Source organism: Echeneis naucrates, chromosome 12, assembly GCF_900963305.1.
Source record: "Echeneis naucrates chromosome 12, fEcheNa1.1, whole genome shotgun sequence".
Lineage (NCBI taxonomy): Eukaryota > Metazoa > Chordata > Actinopteri > Carangiformes > Echeneidae > Echeneis > Echeneis naucrates.
In genome coordinates this window covers 14,439,502-14,460,594 of record NC_042522.1, presented here as the reverse complement: position 1 = coordinate 14,460,594, position 21,093 = coordinate 14,439,502, and the positions used below count along the sequence as shown (strand labels likewise).

At 38.3% G+C, this 21,093-nt stretch overlaps 1 protein-coding gene across 3 annotated transcripts in view; it reads right to left on the bottom strand.

Moving 5' to 3' along the window:
* The window catches only part of ctif (CBP80/20-dependent translation initiation factor), a 41,957-nt gene that overhangs the window by 9,095 nt on the left and 11,769 nt on the right, over window positions 1-21,093 (bottom strand). The window contains exons 8-11 of one of the 3 annotated variants that reach the window (XM_029516264.1): window positions 11,270-11,346; window positions 5,577-5,657; window positions 1,135-1,535; window positions 944-1,041 (exon numbers count right to left, since the gene is read on the bottom strand). In XM_029516264.1, the coding sequence (XP_029372124.1) occupies window positions 944-1,041; window positions 1,135-1,535; window positions 5,577-5,657; window positions 11,270-11,346 (657 nt within the window). Of the gene's footprint in view, window positions 1-943; window positions 1,536-5,576; window positions 5,658-11,269; window positions 11,347-21,093 lie in introns of all 3 variants that reach the window. The other 2 variants (XM_029516263.1, XM_029516265.1) reach the window with 2 other exon arrangements.

Below are 21,093 nucleotides of genomic sequence, written 5' to 3'. Positions count from 1 at the left end.
TAAATTAAATGGTCTGTATTCAGGAATAATTTTTCGTGCCTGTATTTGTAATGATTACTTCTGATTTCAGAAGCAGGATGTTTAAATATTTTGCCTGTTCATTGGTCATCACACTCCATGAACAGTAGACCTTAGCTCCCTGACTCAATTGCCAAGTCATTTTCATGCACGTAACTTCAATGTGTGTTCAAATGTTACACACATACATCAAAAGGTTATTTTATTTTATTTTTTTTTTTATTGACGCAATTCTACTTTCCATCCAAGGACTCCTGGTTGGGACTCACTGTGATGATGTAAGAACCAACATGATAAAGGACACTTGTGGTGCTTTCATGCCAGTACCACATAATTCACATGACAAGAATCCCATTCAGTGGCTTGTAACATGTAACCAATATACCACATCTTACGATCTTATTTATGATTCTTATGTTCTTTATACTACAAGGTCAGGAAATCCTAATCTGGCTCTTGGACTGGACACTTTGATTCATTAGTATCACTGAGGATATGCTTATTAATTCCTGCCTGCCTGCTTGCATGCTGTAAAATCACCACAGACAGAAAATAAGTCAGCTGTAGAAGGAGGACACTTATTTGCCAGTTTAGTGCTCACAGTGGAAAAAATAAAAAATGTTTAACTGTTAATGCTGCTTTAATTTCTTCACCTCCTCCCTGAGAGCATGTTCTTTCTTCCTTGCCAGTCTGGTTTTATGTCAATCTGGATTAAATAATAAAGTAGAAATGACTGATGCAAAGCAGTGTGAGAAAAGTGTGTGTGTACAAATCTTTATATTAATGACAATATGTGTGTGTGTGTGTGTGTGTGTAAGCATAATGAAAGTAATTATAAGACCATATGGTGCCATGTGTGTACACATGCACATTGGTTCTGACTGCCTTAATACTGACTGACAGGCACTAAGCAGCTTTTGAGTACCTTGTCCTTTAGTCTCCTCCTCAGCCTTTCCTTCGACGACTGCAGCAAGCTGATTTTGGGCTGTTCGGACTGGCCCTCACTTGCCTTTCCACCTCCTGCTGGGTTGGGAGATTCCTTATTAACTGTCAGATGTGGGAAAGCATTTGCAATGGGTGTTGACTCAGATTTGGTTGATTCATTGGGGTTCTTACTGCTGCAGTCCTGTTGTTGTCTGATCTGCTCATCACCAGGTTTTACATTCTCAGTCTCTTTGTCTTTGGTTGATCTCAGGGCCAATCCTTTATCGCCTGTAGCGTTTGTCTGTCCGTGTCCCTGACCTTTCTGATTGTGGTGCCAACGCCGGTTCTGGCTGTATCCATGGTGTGGGGGTCCTCCTTGGCGCTGCCCATTTCCTCCTTGGTACTGGCGAGTTGGTCTGTCACCACTATTGTTTCTATTCTCTCCCAGTTCTGTTGAATTCTGCTGCTGTTGGTTTGGAGCCTGCTGTTGGGTTTGATCCCTCAGGTGCTGCGGTGACTGTTGCTGTGTCTGCTGTGGCTGATTCTTCCCTCCTCCGCCACCTCCTCCTCCTCCCTGAGGCCGTTGCTGTCTCCTGGAATGAGAGCAATTAGCTTCAATGTGATGCATCAGAAGCTGGCTTCTACCTCAAACTGATGCACATGACTCTGGCCCCTCTTTGTGTTACACTATTGTCATGATGGTCTACAAAATTCTTCCCAGGCCCCCTGCCCCTCCTAAAAATCACAATAACTCCTACCGGTGTACACATTTTAATCGTTTTTTTAACGATCTGTTCATCTAGTCACACATCACCATTATTCTAAACCAGAAACGAGCTAGTAATCTATGTTCTACTGGTACAATATTAAAAGTAGCTAAAATTCAAAAGCCTGGTGTCTGCTTACATGTGGACACACAGTGTGTCTGTGCTTTCCTGTCCTGCATATCTCTGTGCTTTTGCTGCACTGGCTCTGTGCTTGACAAGCAGCTGACATATGGTTCAGGGGATTAGTCACCCTGGCACTGAGGAGGCAACCAATTATCTGCCTCAGCCTATGAACTAGAACAAACTCAGTGAGCAGAAGCTGGCACAACTTTCCTCTCATTTAATTGGGTCCATATTTGCTTTTACACATTGACATTTAATAGCAAGTGTATTAATGCAGACAATAAAATAAATTGAAGGAACTCTAGGCCTGTTTCAATAACAATTAACAGATTACCCATGTAAGTAAATGGAGGAGCTATGCAGTTTTGGTGCATAGGCATGTATTAAATGATGAGCTATAAAAGGCAAGGGTACTCTGTATACAGCAGGCTGAGATGCACCATGCATGACACATTCTTGCCTTAACCTTCATTAATATTTTGTGGCACAGTAACCTTTATGTCAGACAGGACCAGACAGGATAACCTCAGTTTCTCTCAAGCACCAATGTCAGTTCAGCATGTCGGTAACAGTTTAGTCTTCGTCAGACACTCAAATGTTCCACTCACTCACTAATTGCACAGAGAGGAAAAAAAGGAAAACTACAGTAGTTAGTTGCACTGCAGCTGTGAAGTAGCTAGTCATCACTTTTATAAAATCCTTTGTTGACCAAAGGATCATAATGAATTATTGTTTCAGATGTCCAGCATTTATGTCTGAAATTCATAGAAAGCTACTGAACTTCAGTAAATACTGTTTCAGGAACATGATAATAAGTCATGCTACAAGTATACATAGACACAAGGTAAGAGAACGCACAAAGGCTTTTCCCACCATAAGTCCATACAAGATCAGAATCATAGCAAACAATAAAAGAAGGTAAATCATCTTAAAGGAATACTAGTGTAAACTTGTAATACTGGTCTGTTCTATAGCACACATAAATACTAAGCACCTTTAAAATTAGAATGGAACAGCAAGAAGCACAATGCATTTTCAGTCCTGAAAAACGAAAAAAAAGTTTGATCTGTTTGTCTATGTACTGATTTCCAACTCAATGCCAACTCAACAAAAAGTGGCAAAAAATTAACCAACGCTCCTTGCAGTCAAACTTTTTTAAAAGGTTCTTTTACAAAAACCTAGTAAAAAGAACCCCCCCCCCAACTCCCAAAAGCAACAAAAGTAAAATCACTCATGGCCTTTGGGCTGTGTAAGCCACGGGGGAGGCTGAATTGACAAGCTAAGAAAGACATATTCACAAGAGTTCATCAATGTAGAGATTAAAAAACCTTTCCTTGCACTTTTGATTTTTGCATCCTTCAATAGCTTAATTTTTTAGACCATAACATGAAAAATGAATGAGGAAGCCAGACATTTTTGAGATTACAGAACAAAAGGACAAACTATTCAACCTTGTGGAAGAGAAATTTTCACAAGGTTAACGTTCTCTTTAAAAAAAAAACTGGACAGATATATTCCCCCTCAAAATTCAAGTTTGCAAACAAATTCATTTTAGTTCAATAGTTTTAGATTTGAAAAATCTTTTTAATTACTTTATAAACTTCCTTTATTTTAAAGAACTCTTGTACCTTCTTACACCAAAATTAAATGAATTAAGTAAATTAAAATGCAGGCGACATGCAGACAGCTGACCTGATAGTTACTAAGGCTCGGTAGCATAAACCAGGATGCAGCTCTGATGCTATTTATGTATTGTATTGTATTACCATATCACAATGTGGATGAAGATAGAATATATGTACAATATGTGCACTGAACGTGCAATGAATGTTAAATTCATTGTTTATTGATAGGAATCATATTTGAAAAAATATATTCCTATTTCTGATCAGTTTTAATATTGTAGTTTGTGGTGCTGTTACAAAATGCTTGATATTGTAAATGCCTCTTTTCCACACTTGGTTACTGTATTTAGACAACAAATTATCAAACATCACAAATGTTGATTCTTTAATGCAAGGAGCATTTTTTTGTTCAGGTTTAAGTCTATTAGTCCCCTTTTAACACGGTGCACAGTGAATACATTTTAAAATGATGATACATTTCCATAATGATAATTACTTGTTTTTCCAACTGCCTAGTTTAATTTATAAAGAAGACACCAATTAACAGCACGATTACATTTGAGTACACGATTACAGCCAAGATGGTTGGGAGTGAAGTTCTACCCTTTTTTGCGTCATCCATCGGTCGTGTGTGTATGCGCGCACGACGCAGAAGCAGTGTATTTATAGTTCATATGTGTGTGTTCATTTGGTTTATGCCTCGCCTGGCCTTACAGATCCACTCTCTTGGGGAGGTTGACAGACAGTTCATCTTCTGACTCTGTCCTGTACCCAGCACTTTGCATCTTCAGATTTGTATTGCCCTGAAACATTCTGTCAGTGGTAATATGGCTAAACTAAGCCTTTCCGTGTTTCACAATAAACAGCTTTCCAAATGTATCTTAAATTTCAATCAAAATGAAATAAATACATTTGAAGATACAAATTTACAAAAATAGACATTCGATATTTCTGCTTGTTTGATGTATTTATTTTCAATGTCCTCATCTCTCCATTTTCATCTGTCACAACTTTTCATCTCGTTTGTCTGAGTCAGAGTTAATTTATGCCATGATTAATTAACCAAGTTATTTCCATTGCACATCAACTTTCCAGCTAAGTGTAAAAACATTTTTTCAATATTTTACAGTTTTCATTGAGTTGCGTGAGTGTTCCTTTTTTTTTTAATTAGAAAATTTAAAATGTAAATGTATGTGTGGATGGTAACTCGCCTAAAGTACATCCTCAGGCATTTTCATCAGCATCATTCAATGTCAAATTTTTTCAATTATAAAGCAAACCTTTAATTGTTAAATGGCTGCTTATCAAGGATTTTCACTAATCGTCACATCTGGAATATTAGCTTAACATTGACTGACAGAAATAGTTTCAGAGATTTTATTTTATGTGATTTTTGTGACAAAAAGTGAGATTTTACAATGTTTCACTAAAGTCTAGGCTCATCGGCAACACTGAGATTTGAGGAATACAGTATCTCCCTCTCTGAAACAGACATTGACTCATCTGATGATTAATTTGATCTCTATAGTCACTGCTAGTTCAGGCTCAGCTCTAGTAAGACCTTCGCCTGATCTACTAGTAATGTGAAGAGGTGAAAGCGAGGAAGCAATAAAATTTTAATCACATTTAATGACTGTGGGCTCTGCAGTAGCTTAAGTGTTGCATGGATGGACCGTATATCAGTCATATTAGTGCCAGGGAGACGTGTGCATTCAGGATAAATGATGGGGCCACTGATGAAATCTCATCTCACAATATCTTGCCACTTAAACAGGTCATCTGTGGTGTGATTGACTGCCTAATCAAATAAGTAAATACTGTTTTGTTAAAATTACGAGTCATATCATAACTTTAAATTTAAATTAGTGTTCCATATTGAATCTTTTTAATTGTATTTCACACTACTTATATTGAACTATTCAAGTATTTGATGGAGAAAAAAAAAACAAATAAAAGGGGAGCTCTTTATTCTTGCCTTTGTATTTATCAGCTGACTTTTAGACGTTGTGCATTTGTTGAGGAGAAAAAAAATCAATTGCAATTTACAGTTTGTTGAATTTGAAAATCTCTTCACGTCCCAGTTTGCGCTCTCAATCTTGGCTTACATGTTGTCACTAACCTGGCTGAGACTTGCCGTTTTCCCCCAGGGGCAGTAGGCAGAAGTATGGTTAACTGGCCTCGGGTGAACTGATCAACCATTCTACAAGCAGAAAAGTGTATGCCACAATGCAGGTGATTGGAGGAAGGGAGGAGGACGAGGATTAAATGAAGAAGTGAAAAGTGGCAGAACAATTTTTAGAAAACGACGAGGAGTAATATTGTAGATGTCAGAAGAGAAGAAAGAGAATATAGAAGATACAGGAAGGAGGGAACGGCCAAGCAAAGAGAGAAAGAAACAAAAACAAAAAAAAGAAAAACTACAGGTTCATCACTGTCATCTAATTTAATTCAAACAACATGCATAGAACTACAGGAAGTGAAGAGTAATATAGGAACTAAAAAGGTGAAATGAATTGGCTGATATCATCATGGGAGGAGGTAGGATACTAGTGATCGATCATGGCTGTTGCTAGGTGTACTTGTGTGGATGGAGATTTCTGGACCATTGGTTGACCCAGACTAGAGAATCGATTGGCCCAGGGGGAAGAGAAGCCTGCAGGCCAGACAGTCAATAACAGAGGCGAAGCTTCACACAGGCCACAACACACAACACACCGCTTTAATGGACTGTGGGAAGACAGGTTTTGATTGTGTGACGAAACATTTACATCACTTGTAATGCAGTTTTTGTTTGTTTTTTTTCTTTTAAGTTTTTATTTTAAGATTCAAAATAAAGAATTACGTAATGTGTGCATAAATGCAGGTATAGAGATTACAATCAATAACTTTAAGCCATATATACTGTAAAAAAAAGCAAACTGTTCTTTGTAGGCGCAGAAAAAAACAAGTAAACCTGGGGCCCGATGTCATAGTGTGTATACACAAGAACCATGGACATACAATTTCTCACACATAAACTGGTATTCACCAGAAAAAAAAAGAATGTATGCACCACAGGCATACAGCATCTCTTTTATACAGGTGAGAGGCATAATGTAAAAGTAAAGATGTTTAGGTTTACACTTACTGAGTTATTGATTTTGCAGTATACAAAATAGTGTATTTTAATCATCAGAGATCATAAAGTGAGTGGGGCTAGTTTTTATTACCCGGCATTGTTGGACATGGAATGTTAAGCATTAAATAGAAGAGATTACATTAAATTAAATTTATCTTAATGTGCTGTGGTGTTCAACATAGCATTAAGAGTCATAGAGTTTAAATTTGGTATAGGTGCAAACTAAAGGGCTTGTATTGTGGATTCCCTGTTTAAGAGTGAAGCATTTTGTTATTCTGTTTGCGTTCGGGCCAATGTTTCCTTTTGTTGATTTTTTTTTTTTCCAGTAAATCCTTCATTGTGAAGCATTATATGAAGTGTTTTTCAATACTGCTATAAATGAATAATTGATTACCTCTGTGGTTTACAGGCACATGTGATAATGTATTTTTAAAATTTTAAAATCACAAGGGTTAATTGATTCTGCTGGAGAACCGTGCCGCTGTGATGTAGTAGGCAAAACTGCACTTCTTTGTTAACTTGCCACTGACACATCTAATAAATAGCTGAAAGGAAAAGTTCAGAGTTTGGTCTAGACCTGCCCTATATGTAAAGTGCCTTGATGTAACTTTGCTATGATTTGGCGCTATATAAATAAATCTGATTTGATTTGAATTTTTACACCCATTGCCAGCTAACTGTGGGAGTGGAAATGAGATTTGTGTATGTGCGTGCATCATTTCATGGTGACGAAGGTTTAGAAAACATAGCTACGCATGTGCACATTAAAAATATGACAAAAGCATGTGTATGCATATTTCTGTCTTTGTGCATACACACAGTGTATGTGTCTGGTCCCTGCAGTTTACTTTTCTTTGAGTGCATTAGTACATGCACGCGCACACACAAGATTTCATCGCGATCACAGAATAGATAGTGAAATTGGTGTTAGGTGTGGTTAAACATTTCAACATTCTGGAGTTAAATTATAATAGCTGTTCACTCTATCACTTTCGAACATCATTGTGTGGAAAGTGGATGCACCAGTGGGCAGATAGGCTTTGTGTTTGGTGTTAGAAAAAACAAACATATTCCTTAAATTGCAAAAGCACAATAAAAACAAATCCAAGTAAAACAGACAAAATGACCTGTAAATGCATAAAGGTTCCTTAATAACTTACTTATTTTGTTTGAGAAAGAGGGAAATGAAAGACGTATAAAAAGCACATTAGCTACTCTTTACCCTTTTTCTGTTTTGGAGCAGAAAGCAGTAAGCAGCACATTCCAGTAAATCACAACTAATTTCAACCCTGCTTGACGTGCCTACTAAAGTAGAAACACATGCAAGACCTCCCCTTTCTTTTCCTTCCTGCCACAGCCAGCCTACACTTTTCCTTTACTCAATCTCAAAGTGTTCTTGTTGCTTTATTCAATACAACCCTTAAGCTTTGCACTTATATTTCCATATTTCATTGTCTTCTTCAAACAAGGTAACATCTTTTAGTTTTTTCTTTCTGTCACTGACTACAAATGCAACACCAAAGTAAATAAACACAACTGCAACATTATCTATGTGGTTTCTTTCTGCAACAAATATTGATTGCCTTGGGTTACTGGTTGCATTCTGTCAGGGAACCTGAACATTGGAGAATATCAAAATAAGAGGATTACTATGTTTGATGGACAAACATGTAGTTAATGTGTTTGATGAGTAAACACACTAAGCTTCATACAGGACAGTATGTGTGAGCAATGATAATTGTGGGGTCTGCTTCCTGTGCCAGTTCTCTTTCATGTTAACACATTTACGCTTTTGTACAAGATCACTCAGCAAGCTTAAATAGCTATGTTCACCCATTTACACTGCAACTACAGCTTTATGGATCCTACATTGTGTACACTTTGTAAGAGCTTCCTTAGCTATGATGACATGATTCTGTGCTCCTTCTACTACCCTTCCACTTGTGTGGAAGTATAACAAAATGGCTATTCGAACGGAAAGTGTTTTTTAATGCGTACACTCACTGAGCACTTCATTAACAATATTTGTGTTTCTGTTTGCTCATATAATTATCCAATCAACCAATAATGTGGCATAGCATCCTGCAATAAAACATCATAGAGGAGAAAAATGAGATCTCAGTATCTTTGACAATGGCAGGATTGTTGGTGCCAGACAGATAGTTTTGAATATTCTGAAACTGCTGACCTCCTAAGACTTTAATGTATGCATGTCCCTTGGGTTTTTAACTCTGAATGGTCAGAAAAAACAACAAAACATTTGGTGAGCTGCAGTTCAGTGAAAGGAAACGCCTTGTTGATGAGAGAGGTCAGATTAGAACAGCCAGACTGTGTGGAGCTGACAGAAAGGGTAACTCAGATAACACGCTTTACCATTGCTGTGAGTAGAAATGCATCTAAGAATGGACGACATGTCAGACCACAAGGCAGATGAGCTCATATTGGGTTCCATTCCTGTCAGCCAAGAACCAATATCAGAAGTCTGAGGCTGGACCATCAACCGGTGGTGAAAACTATTCATTCATTCATCTTCTCCCACCTCACATTGGGTGAGGGCGGGGTACACCCTGGACAGGTCGCCAGTCAATCACAGGGCCAACATACAGAGACAGACAAAGATGAAGAACCACTCACACGCAGACAACGGACAATTTAGAGTCACCAACTGGCCTAAACATGATGTCTTTGGACCGATGACAGAAATCAGAGTACCCAGTGGAAACCCAGAAGCGCACGCAAACTCTGCACTGAAAGGCCCCAGACCCAGGAACCAAACCCATGACCTTCTTGTTCTGGGGCATCAGCGCTAACCACTATGCTGCTGTGCTCTCCCAGGAGATGAATGTGCAGCTGATACATCTGCTGAAATGATGTGATGGAGTCATATCAAGATGGAGGTAGATTGCAAAGGAAAGTTTCTAACATCTTGAAGAATCCAAGCCATGATGAACTAAGGCTATTTTGAGAGCATATATTTGAGGCCCTACCCAGCATAAGTACAGCTGTCCTAAAAAGCGCTCTTTGAGTGTATGAATGTTTTAATGATCTGCCAGATAGACCAAAGGCAATTTCTAGACTTTCGCAAACAATAGAATTCTATTTTGTTTTATTCTCCTCACGTCTGACCTCCCCCAATATCTTTGTTGCATAATGTACATGGAAAAAATACAAGATGCACATAGAGATCCCTTGAGGCAGATTTGATGAATGAGTTTGCCAGTTGTGTTCGAGAACATTTCTCTTTCCTGTTCAGTTTATCTAAGTTTGCTCATACGGTTCTGATCTGTTTTTCATGTTTGTCCATCCCTTCTAATCCTCTGCCTCACCCCTCCTTTAACAGTGTTTGTCCTAAAATTCAGCCTGTTTCTCCATTGCTACACTGTAATTATATTTGGCCAGCCTGTGAAATCCCTGTTGTAGGTCTGAATAGACAGGGGGCTACATGTAACCCCGTAACATTAGCACATGAGAGGTTAATCCTAATACAAATCTAATGTGGCTTTTCACATTAAAGCCTTGCGGGAGCACTACCTTGAACAGCATGTACTCACCCAATCAAGCAGGTTTAAGGTTTGGAAAATATCAGTTGCGATATTGTCAGCTCAAGAGTTCAGATTTCATAATGTTTGAGTCAAACACTAAAAAGTTATATTGCTTTTCTCAGTTGCTGTAGCTGCAGGCATTGAAAGAAGTAAGTTATTCATGCATGTGATGAAAAGCTATTTCCAAGAATAGTCCTTAAATACAAGCTGTTACAGAGTTTCTGACAAAATGCGCTTGGAAGCAAAGTGTACAAGACGACAGGATGGTCTCTTGTTAATATTTCCAGTTTACAAAACTAATGGATTGAAACCCAAGCAAACTGCTGTTGGTCCAAGTTTATATTTTTGCTTTTTTCCTTTTGCCAGGCCTGCACTGCACCCATCACACATAAACACAATAGCTCTGGACAGATCCAATTATGCTCTGTACTTAAAAACAAGGATGAAAGTGCTTTTGTCCATTTTGCAGAGCTGAAATTTCCTCTTTTTAACCACAAATACAACCCAAATATTTTCTCTTTGCCTGTCTCTTAGCAACTGAAGAACAGTTTTCCAGTGACATCAGGGCAAAGAGTGAGAGAACGAAAAAGGGAGATTTTTTCTCTCTCTTACAGACCAGGTTTCAATGAAGTCAGACTTGAGTGAAATTAGATTTCAGTTAAAATGTGCCACTTGAAAATTTTTCTGGCAGAGTGGCAGAGTTTGGACTTTTGGGGCAGAATAACAGATTAAATATTTTAAAGCATAACAAGCAAATACACATTTTCAAGAGAAAAGAACGCTTGAGTGTTTTGAGGCCAATAATATGTGACTGAATAACTGGATTAGTGACCTATTAAATGTTTGAAAAAGAAAAAAAAAAAAAAAAACCTTAAGCGTCTCCTCAATGTTTTTTTTTTTCTTTTTCCTGTCTGCAGTGAAGTGTGGAGCCTGCATTCCTGTCTTGACATTGCTTTGGCCGGGGAGAGATGTTAAGGCTATGGGACTGGCTGTGCACTGACATCTGACATCAGCGCATAAAAAAACATTCCCTCTCACTGAGGTAGGTGTGGGAGTCTGTGTGTGTCTATGTATGTATGTGTGTGTGTGTGTGTGTGTGTGTGTGTGTGTGTGTGTGTGTGTGTGTGTGTGTAGGCTCGTATGCGTCATTACCGTCGGTCATTCCTCCTGCGTCGGAAGAGCTTTTTGGTGTGAGCAATCTCAGCCTCATTAGGAAGGGGTGGGAAGACCTGTTAGAGACAAATCATAGAGTAAGAGACAGCTACTGTCAAAATCCGCAATTTATATCTGTATGGAAAGTATCCAATGAATTCTTCACCACTGAACAAGTAGACGAACACTGAAACGTGCAAACTTTTTGCCATCTCCAGAACAATTTTTCCTTTGGGAAGATGTTTATAACCCAGCAGGCCTTAAGTTTCATAAGAAAGTTTGGATAACCATCAAAAGTGAATTTTTTATGAAAAAACTCATACTCTTGATAAGTGAAGAATTTTTGCGTTTATACAAAATTTTGTGCTGTTTCACATGCGGATTATTTGTTTAATTTTACCTCCTCATTCATACCACAACCTATTGCTGTTGAACAAGCTTTTTGTGTTTGCATTGTAAATAAATCAACATGTCCTTAGCTGTGGGACAAGTGACTTTGTGTTCCCAAAAATCCCTCCCTCATCCCGCCACTCCCCACCCAATGACTTAATCTTAATTTTCACATCTATAAACTGCAGGATGTTACCCTAAGGAACTGAACATTTGTAGATGCTGCAGGTAAGAATTTCACTGGGCACTAACAGTAAGTTGTGGAGAAAAAATGTCTGTGTCAATATATAACATCATTACCAGAGAAGTCAGTTTCGTAAAATCCGGTAGTAGGGTGCAGAGCTTTCTCTATTTGTGTTTTTCCCTGCCTTATAAAACATACTTCCTCTTGTTTAACTATATGTTTACATTAGCAACTCCAGTGACAGGAGTTGTTAGACTACATTTCATTTTCTAAACCATGAAAGCAGAATCCAGAATAGCAGAAGTAAATGAACAGTGGGTATTTTTGTTGGAAGGTTATGATAGAATATTTTATCCGTCAAGTGTTGTCTTTTATATTTTACTCTGAAAAGTAAATAAGACCATTATCCATTAAATATAAGCCCTGTCAATCAACAGCACATTCCCCCATTACCCAGGATCACTGTGTGCTGTTACCATAGCTACAGGTAGTGCTATTGTATATACATACAGTCTGCTATGGTTGATGATGTTGTGTGTGTACGATGGGTGCATAAATGTGTTTTTTGTGAAGAGGGCCCCCATGACATTATTCTCCATGTGGATTCAGTGTATAATGTGAGGGGATGGATACCTGCACTCCTGTGGGCCTGAGGAAAGCACCTCCTGCCATCATCTACAAATTTGAAGTCAACGAGTGTTTGTGCTAATCATTGATCGGGGATGCATGTTTCTGTGTTGTGCAGTACATGATTACAGCTTTATGTCACCAAACTTTAAAACGATAACGAAAAGATAACTGCAGTCTGTGCAATCAGTGTCATTTGTAGTTCCTCGTTTGTTTTCCTGAAAACATAATGGTACCAAATGATCTCAGCACATCAGATTTACAAATTTTTGGATGACCAAAGTCATGCCATTCATTTCTAATTCTCATTTTATCAGACCTACAGCTACAATTACTGAATTTATTTATACATTTTTTAAAGAAAATGGGAAAAAGACAGAGAAAGTAAGTGAAGATATCTGCTATCTCTGTATCGGCTTCTACGGATTCACAATGTCAAATATACACAAGCACATATGGACCATACATCACAGCTGCACTACATTATTATAGTTTTAGGAATGCAAAATTAGACTTATATTTTGGTTGCAGAGTCTATTTTACACAAACATACTGTACATTCAGACATTCAGGCACACATAGCCATACAAATGAAGAGAGAGAGAGGTTGATATTTGACACTGCTGCTCTAACCTACTTCTCTCATAGAGAGGCTGCTGGGGATTGTTGGCTATTGATTAAATCCAGATGTTAGAAGAAAAAACTGTGTGTGTGTCTGAGGGGAGACACTGCATTTGTGTGGCACATTAATATCCAAAAAAGGCAGACAAGCACAGGCATAAGCTGTCTTAGTACAAAGCTTTACTTTGACCAGAGCGATTTAAATGGGTTCATATATAAACCCAAAAATATTAGTAGTTTTTTCAACCAGAATTCATCCTTTTGCCACCAAAAAAAAGAAGGTGCAGAAAGAAACAGATGAACTGTTGCATGTTTAGCTACTGTAGTTTTCCTCTAGGATATCATTAGCTGTAATTCTGCCTTCAAATGGTAACCAGATGACAGTGAGCACACACAAGATTAGCAATGCACACTACACATATTTACCAAATCCTTTTAACTTTGTTGTAGTATTTTTCCAGAGTTAGTTCAGAGTGCATGGGATTTTTTTTTTTATCTTTTTGCTGTATGTGAAGCTTAAATCATCCAACTATATATCCAAAGAACAAAAGCTTTACTGTGGACAGCAGCCAATTTTTAGAGAAAGGCTTCCTTTCTTGTGTGTGCACAGTTTATGACACATCCAGCAGAAACATAAGAGGCAGGAAGCGAGAGATGTAAAATGTCTTCCCTGGCTGACAGGCAGAGCACTCTGTGTATATGCGTGCATATGTGTTAATGTGCTATCTGCAGGTAGCAGCCAGTGCGGGGTAGATCAAAAGGAGGCGTGTGCTGCCCGAGTCCCCAGACAGAAGACCTCTCACCTCGAGGCAGGCGGTGCGAGCCCCGTGGACATGACAAGCATGGTGAGGGGTGTGTGGGGGCTGTCAATGAGACTTCTAGAGAATATAGAAACCAAAAAAATAGAGCCTGTTTTTGCATCTGTTTATATTTGTTTCTAGGACAAATGCAGCAGTATGGACTTGCAAGCTACATGAACTAGATACTAGATAGTAAAAAGGTTTATGAAAAGCAGCAAATATTTTTCTCCAATATTGTGGGTGCACTGAGTATATGTTTAAATCAATGAGCATGTGTTTTTGTTCTGGTTTTTTTTGTCTATGTTTTTATTGCTTGTTTGTATAAAATCAATAATAAAGAAAATGTGTCAAATGTGTCCAGTAAATGCAAAAGTGCGGAGGGGTGGCTGCATTGATGTGAATTTGCATCTATCTGAAAGCAAACAGGGGCAAATAAAACTGACACATGGAAGCTAGAAATTTATCACAGCCACGATCCCAAGGTAAGTACTAGTTCACAATGGAGTTATCTGCCATCAATACCTGCTAGTACAGATCTCATTGGTCAGCCACATGCAGGATGGAGGCGGTAAGATCAAAGACCAATAAGATATGGCCAGACCAATGACTGCACTGTGTCATGTCTTCAAGTGCAATATGAGTCGGAGCAGCAGGAATCAAAAGGAAGGAATATACAGTACACAATTCTTGATGAGAAAAGACAGTTTTGAAGAGAGTGAGTGATGTGATGTTTAAGGGAAACAAAAGAGGCATCATGCTGGAGAAATATGACAGGAAATGTCAAGACAGAAGGAGGAGCATTGCATGTGCTATTGAGGGATTTGAGATCAATGATAGTGACTTCAGAGTCATGACGGATAAACTGAGAGAAACTGGTTTTCATATCCTTGAGGCAGCTGGTGATATTGAAGCAGTTAGTGACAATTCTAAATCTTCACTAGCTAACTAGCTGATTTTTTAGAATCAGGATTTCAAATGCATTAATAATTTGTTTGTTGTGCTATTTCGACATGGATAAGCATAGCAAATGCATCTTAACGACTAAAAAAAAATTGTCAGCCCTACAGTAATTGTTTAGTCACTTGTATACTGAAAAGAATGCGATCGACCATGCATGTTGGTAATGAAGGTTTGGCAACATGTATTTGCATTTTGATTTCTTGCCAGGAGCATGGGGTGGTGATTGTCATTTGACAAGAGCTTAGCCATGTCAAAGACAAGAGGTTATAATACACCAGCTGAGCAGGGCAGAAACTCCAAGGCAGATTTTAGGATAGAGTGAGTCGTTAAAATGAGACAGGGTGGGGCTGGTCGGTTGGGGTACTTTCTTCATTATAAGAAAAGGCCTTGTAGAGACTACAGTAGAGGTAACTATGGTCATGCTATCTACCTTTTGGTGAGCAAAGGGCTTAAGTTTCACATTTCTCTACAATGGGAAGTTAACAGCTTTTACTGCGAACGTTGGCTGTGTAGCAATAGCAAAACTTAGAGAAAGCCCCGTTAAACTCCAGGTTGTTGTAAGGCGTGAGCATTAAACTTGATTTTTGCAGGCTGAAGCAAACATTAAGTGTCAGTTGTCTCACACGCTGCTGACAGCCAACAACTCATAAACCATTAATCAAATGAGTTTGCTGTCAACTTAAAATTTTACAACCCTGATTTGTATTTCAGCAGCAAGATCACTGGTCACTAGGAGAGATTACCTGAGACGAATAGAAACAATGTGCTCTTTCTACATCATGTATCTCCACAGTACCCAGGAAACAACAAAAAAATGTAAAAGGTGTGTATCATTTTGGTTTAAAAGAGTTGGTTGAACTCCTAAACTCATTAGTAACCAAAAGGGTTTCAATTTTCCAAAAGTGTTGCCAATAGGCTCATGGACCTGGGTCACATACTTAAGTTGAGCCATTTATAACAATGATGGCGGTTTAGTGTGAAAGGGGGTATAAGTAACAAGGAAGGAAAGTAAAATAATGATAAAAGTGAACAGGGATGGAAATATAAAGAATAGAAATGCAATGAGCGCAATGATCATAGAACTTTCTCTAGAATAGCATAGAAATTCAAGTGTGGGTCTTCCTGTCCCTTCTAGTGTATAACAATTCTGGTATGATGCTCATTCAGTAAGTCCATTGTTTCTCTCAGCTTATTTATGTTGCAAGGGCTCTCAGCCAAAAACAATAAATTCATAACTGCCCCAGGGGTGGCATTACAGGACAGGTTGTTGAGAGCATAGGCTAGAGAGAGAGGAAGTATGACAAAAAGTGACTGTAAATACAAGATACCACATAAAAGACAGGGAAGCCAAAACACACACAATGAAATTATTCTGACATTTTGCCCACACATCAAGCCTGAATGATTAATGCTTCTCTCTGTGTCTTTAATATATGGATATTGGACTTTGCTATTCTGTTTTATGCATTAGTGAGTAGCTATAATAAATAGCTTGAATGCATTATATGTTACTTTTATATAGAACAATTTAAATCTACATCTCAAAAACAGGCACAAATATACCATTATATACCTTTAAAGTTGACATGCTGGTTATTTAAACATCCAGAAATCACAGAGTAACGTTTTCATTCATTTGTAATTATGGTTCTGTCCACAAAATAGTCTCTGTGGTTTATTTCTTTTGATCAACTGCAGTTATTGAGGGGCTGAGAGAAATATCTGTGTTTCCCAGCTAGTCTTTCACTGTACATTCCTACCCAGAGAATTCAGAGACAGGAAATACTATGTCATTTGAAATAGGTCCTGGCACGCTGCTGTCATGACCCTGGATATGCAGCGTTGAGCTGGCTTGTGGCAGAAATCAAGTTAACATTTAGGACTTCTCAAATTGTTTCTCAGTGCTAAAAGATTTACCATGTTTCATGATCCTAGCTTTAGGCCTTTCATGTAACTTTCTCTGCAGCCGATGCCAGCCAATGGCACAGAAAGAAAAGAGCTTCACAGTCAGGTAGAGCGGGTGATCAGTGATAAGCGACAAAGATCTGAGGTCCTGACATCCATGTCTCATTTAATAAGTGATCTGAGGCTGGGGGCATGGCTGAGCACAGACAGATAGACAGGTACATCAAAGAACTTGGGGGTTTAGCTACAGGAGATGGAGTCATTGTGGCATCAAAGTGTCAGAGTGAGAGAAAAAAAAAACTTAATTATCTTATAGAAGTGCAAATGTACTGCAGCCACAGGCTTTATGCGCTTATGGCTCTGCTCTAGCTACCTCTGCCAGTGACAAAAAAGGGACTTCAATCATAGCTTTTTGTCACATTACAGAAACAGTCACCTCATCAGCAGTGCAGGCTCAGGCCCGATGCTTCTTGTTTGCATGTGTTACCTGTTCTAGATTATATCTGTGAGGACCAGCTATTTAACGAATTTAATGTTTCTTACTACTATAGTAAAGGTATAAATTGACACAGTCACAGCTTTCACCAACAGAGGCTGGGGAGACAAAACTAATTTCATTATGACAACGAGTGGAATTACCTTGTTCCCTTTGATTCAATACACCAGTAATATGGCAAGTATATATAAACTAGTTCAATAATACGTGAATAATAGTAAGGAGGGATGGTGGTGGGGGGATTGGAGTTACCATCTTTTTGACCTTTTTATTATACAGAAAAACATTTCATTAATAAATTATTATTAACATTAATATTGTTAACTTGACTTTCTGTATCTATTTACATATAATGGCTGCTCTGGTAAATTTAACAGATTACGTCGCTTATGAGCTTTTAATGAATTTCTCTGTGGCCTAGTCACAATTTCCTGTGGTATCCTGCTTTCATGCATGTACTCAAGTCTCCAGTGTTTCTCCCATGATTGAACCCACAGTATAAAACCGTCATTAAGCCAGTATGTGTGTAGTTGATAGAGTGGAAGAGGCAAGCAGCAGTATGACCAGAGACAATAGCAGGAAGAGACCACGGGGAGGGGGCTGCCGGTCACCATGACCCCCTGGATATTGTTCTGCTGCCCACCAACATTTGAAGGATGGAGGGGAGGAGTGAAGGACGACATTAGAAGAGGGAGGAGGAGAGAGTATAATAATGTTGGTCAGAAGAAAATAGGAAAAAGGAAACAGCAAATAGGAAGAAGCAAAATGATGTTAGAAATGACATGAAGGAGACAGATGAATGCATTTGAAGAGAGCATAAACATATAGAAACAGTAAATCTGTGCGAATAAATACTGAGTGGTAGGGAGGTCTCAGACAGACTGACAGCTGACAGAACACCAAAAGAGCCCACCCCGCCCCCCAATGTCCCTTGTCAACCCGAGTCCTGCTCTGCGGCACGTACACTTCTAGACGGAGGGGCCGACCAGTCTGTAATATCTCAACTCCAGACTCCTGCTTTGTTCCCCTGTTGGACGGCTTTGTCCTCACACCAGAGACCTGATGTCTCCTCAATGACTAGCCGCTTTCTGGTCTCACCCTACCCTGCTGTTCCTTCACTGGTGCCCTCCATTCTCAAAAAATGTTGAACTCTTGCCACCATTCTTGAATCTGCAGTTTGCACTATAATTAGGGCTCTGTCTTTCAAGGGCGGGAGGGAGTTTGACTTTAAAACAGAGAACTAGGGCTTGGAACTAAGGATAATTAGAATTTTTGAGTAACTGATCTGTACATTTTCTTATTTAGTTGATAAATCATTAAGCACATTATACACAGATGGCTATCACAGCTTCTAAAAGCCCAAGCTGATGTTTTCAAATTTTAATCTGACTGACACTCCAGTTTTTGATGATATGTGAGTACAAGAATTTAAAAGTACTGCTTCATTTCGTTTAAAATGAACTCACACCACACTATCTATAATCACATACGATCATTACACTTAAAATGCCTTAATTTTTTACATTTTTATTTGACTGTGTAATCAGACTTTCTACTCCAATTTGTATTTTATTTGTCACAATATTATGTGTTGTTTATTATATGTTATAGTATTGTGATTCATTTTAAGCCTAATTAGTTTTATTTCTAACTTTTCTTAAATACTCATTTGTAAAAATTGGTTTTACAATGTGTCATACAAATATGATGGATTATTAAAATCATAATGTCATATAAATAGTATTTATGTTTTATATTTTTCTAGAATCACAGGGATCAAATACTTGCTCTTCAGTACCCTGGATGCTTTTGTTAAGGCAAGGCAGCATTGTAGTTAGCACTATTGCCCCACATGGGTTTGGTTCCTGGACCTGGTATCTACCAGCTATCATCCAGACATGCATGTTTAGGTTAATGAGGATTAGGTTATGAGCGTTATGAGTGTGAGTGGTTGTTTGTCTCCGTGTGTCTCTATATGTTGGCCATGCGATGGACTGACCACCTGTCCAGGGTGTTCCCACGAGAGCTGGGACTGGTTCCAGCACCCTCCGTGACCCGGAAACGGATAAGCAGTAGAAGATGAGTGAGAGTGAGTGAGTGAGACCTGACACTAGACTATTGTACGTGCCGGTTGACATTCCAGTGAGGCCATTAGAGGTGCAGCACCATCAGAGGGTGAAAGGAGGAAGACCATTCTTAGCGAATAGCTCATGTTTTCCTGGGATGTTTTCTGCATTGCAAGGCTATTTGTACATCTGCTCTGGCTCCTATAAAGGGGAAGTGAATGTTGGTAGGAAGTGGATGATGTAGCCCTACCATACACTAGCTCTGAGGCATGACTGGCGGGTTATTGTTGCTTGGTTACATGGGAAATGATTGCATAAATGCTGGAAAGTAATTTTTATGATAAGCAAATGTTATATTATTTGGAAATCTATAATGTGTATAAATGAGCTGGGAAAAAATACTAAAATCTTTTTCTCAAATGAAAGTATCATATAAATCATCTGTTAATGGTCTAATAATCAGTGAATGTTTTGTCAATTTGTGACTAATTACTTCACAATTCTCTTTGACATATTTTTGTGCTATTTTTTGTACTCCAAATTACCTGACTTCAGGTTGGATAATATTTATGGTACTTGTTGTTGGTTGAAAAATGGAAGACATCTTGATTCAAAAATGACATTGTTGACCTAGAGTGAATCCTGATTAAAATTTACCTTGGAAAAACACAATGCCTATTGCCTTGTAACTTTCACTGGGGGCATATGCATCATATCAGAAAAATATGAAAATGAATTTAAGATATCTTAAACTAGCCTTTTACACAGTAGATTGTGAGCACAGAAAGGAAATATTTGCCCATTACAGAAGCACTCTGTACCACCAGTGCCTCAGTCTGTTCTTGCTAGCCAAATCAAGTGGGCTTTTCACAAGTAACAGTCTTTTGTAGTCCAAATTCACCCTTTCCTTCCATTATCTGCCTGTTGAAGCTCAGTGTGGAAACATTGTCTAGGTACACAAGAAATTGAAATTTTGGATTGAAAAAATTATAACTGAAAACACCCACAAGATTTGTCTTTCTCAGACTGCGCCATTATATTATATTAAATTATCCTAAACTGAATTAAGGACAGGGACTGCAGATTATATATATATTTTATGGATTAGGAGACACATTGAGAAGGTTTGATATCTTTAATGGTAACATATGAACTTAGCTTTGGGCCAGACTTGAAAAAATATTATTATTTAAGCATTACAGCAACTGATACAAAAAAGGGTCTGCTGCCACAGATTCCATCAACCCACATCACTCCTTTGTTGCCACACTGTGGTGGCTGAGACAGTTATTCAGTACACCTACTGAAGATGAAAGCATTGCAATAAAACAGTTTGTGCTGAATCCATTTTAGAGAAGTGTAGATCACACTGTCAATTTAAAGGCTCCAGTTTTTGGTGCAGTTTAATTGAATAGCTTTATGCAGACAGGTGTTTAGTCTATTTGTCTACTCTCTTCAGTGTTTAATGCCATAAAATTCAACAACGCCAAACAACATTCTTTACTGGTTTAAACAATTTCTACATTATAAACATTATAAGGGACCACTGCATTAAACTGAACGTGAAAACAATATGTTGAAATATAAAAAATTATAATGTTAGTCATGGATATGACCACTGGAGGTCAGTGTAAGAACGTTATCTACTTCTCATATCAACCAAAGATCACTTCAGCATCTACCCAGAAGGTGTCACCAAAGATTCATTTAAGACTGATTGAATCAGTTATCTCAATACAGAACTATCTTATATTTGTTAATTGCTATTCAGCACA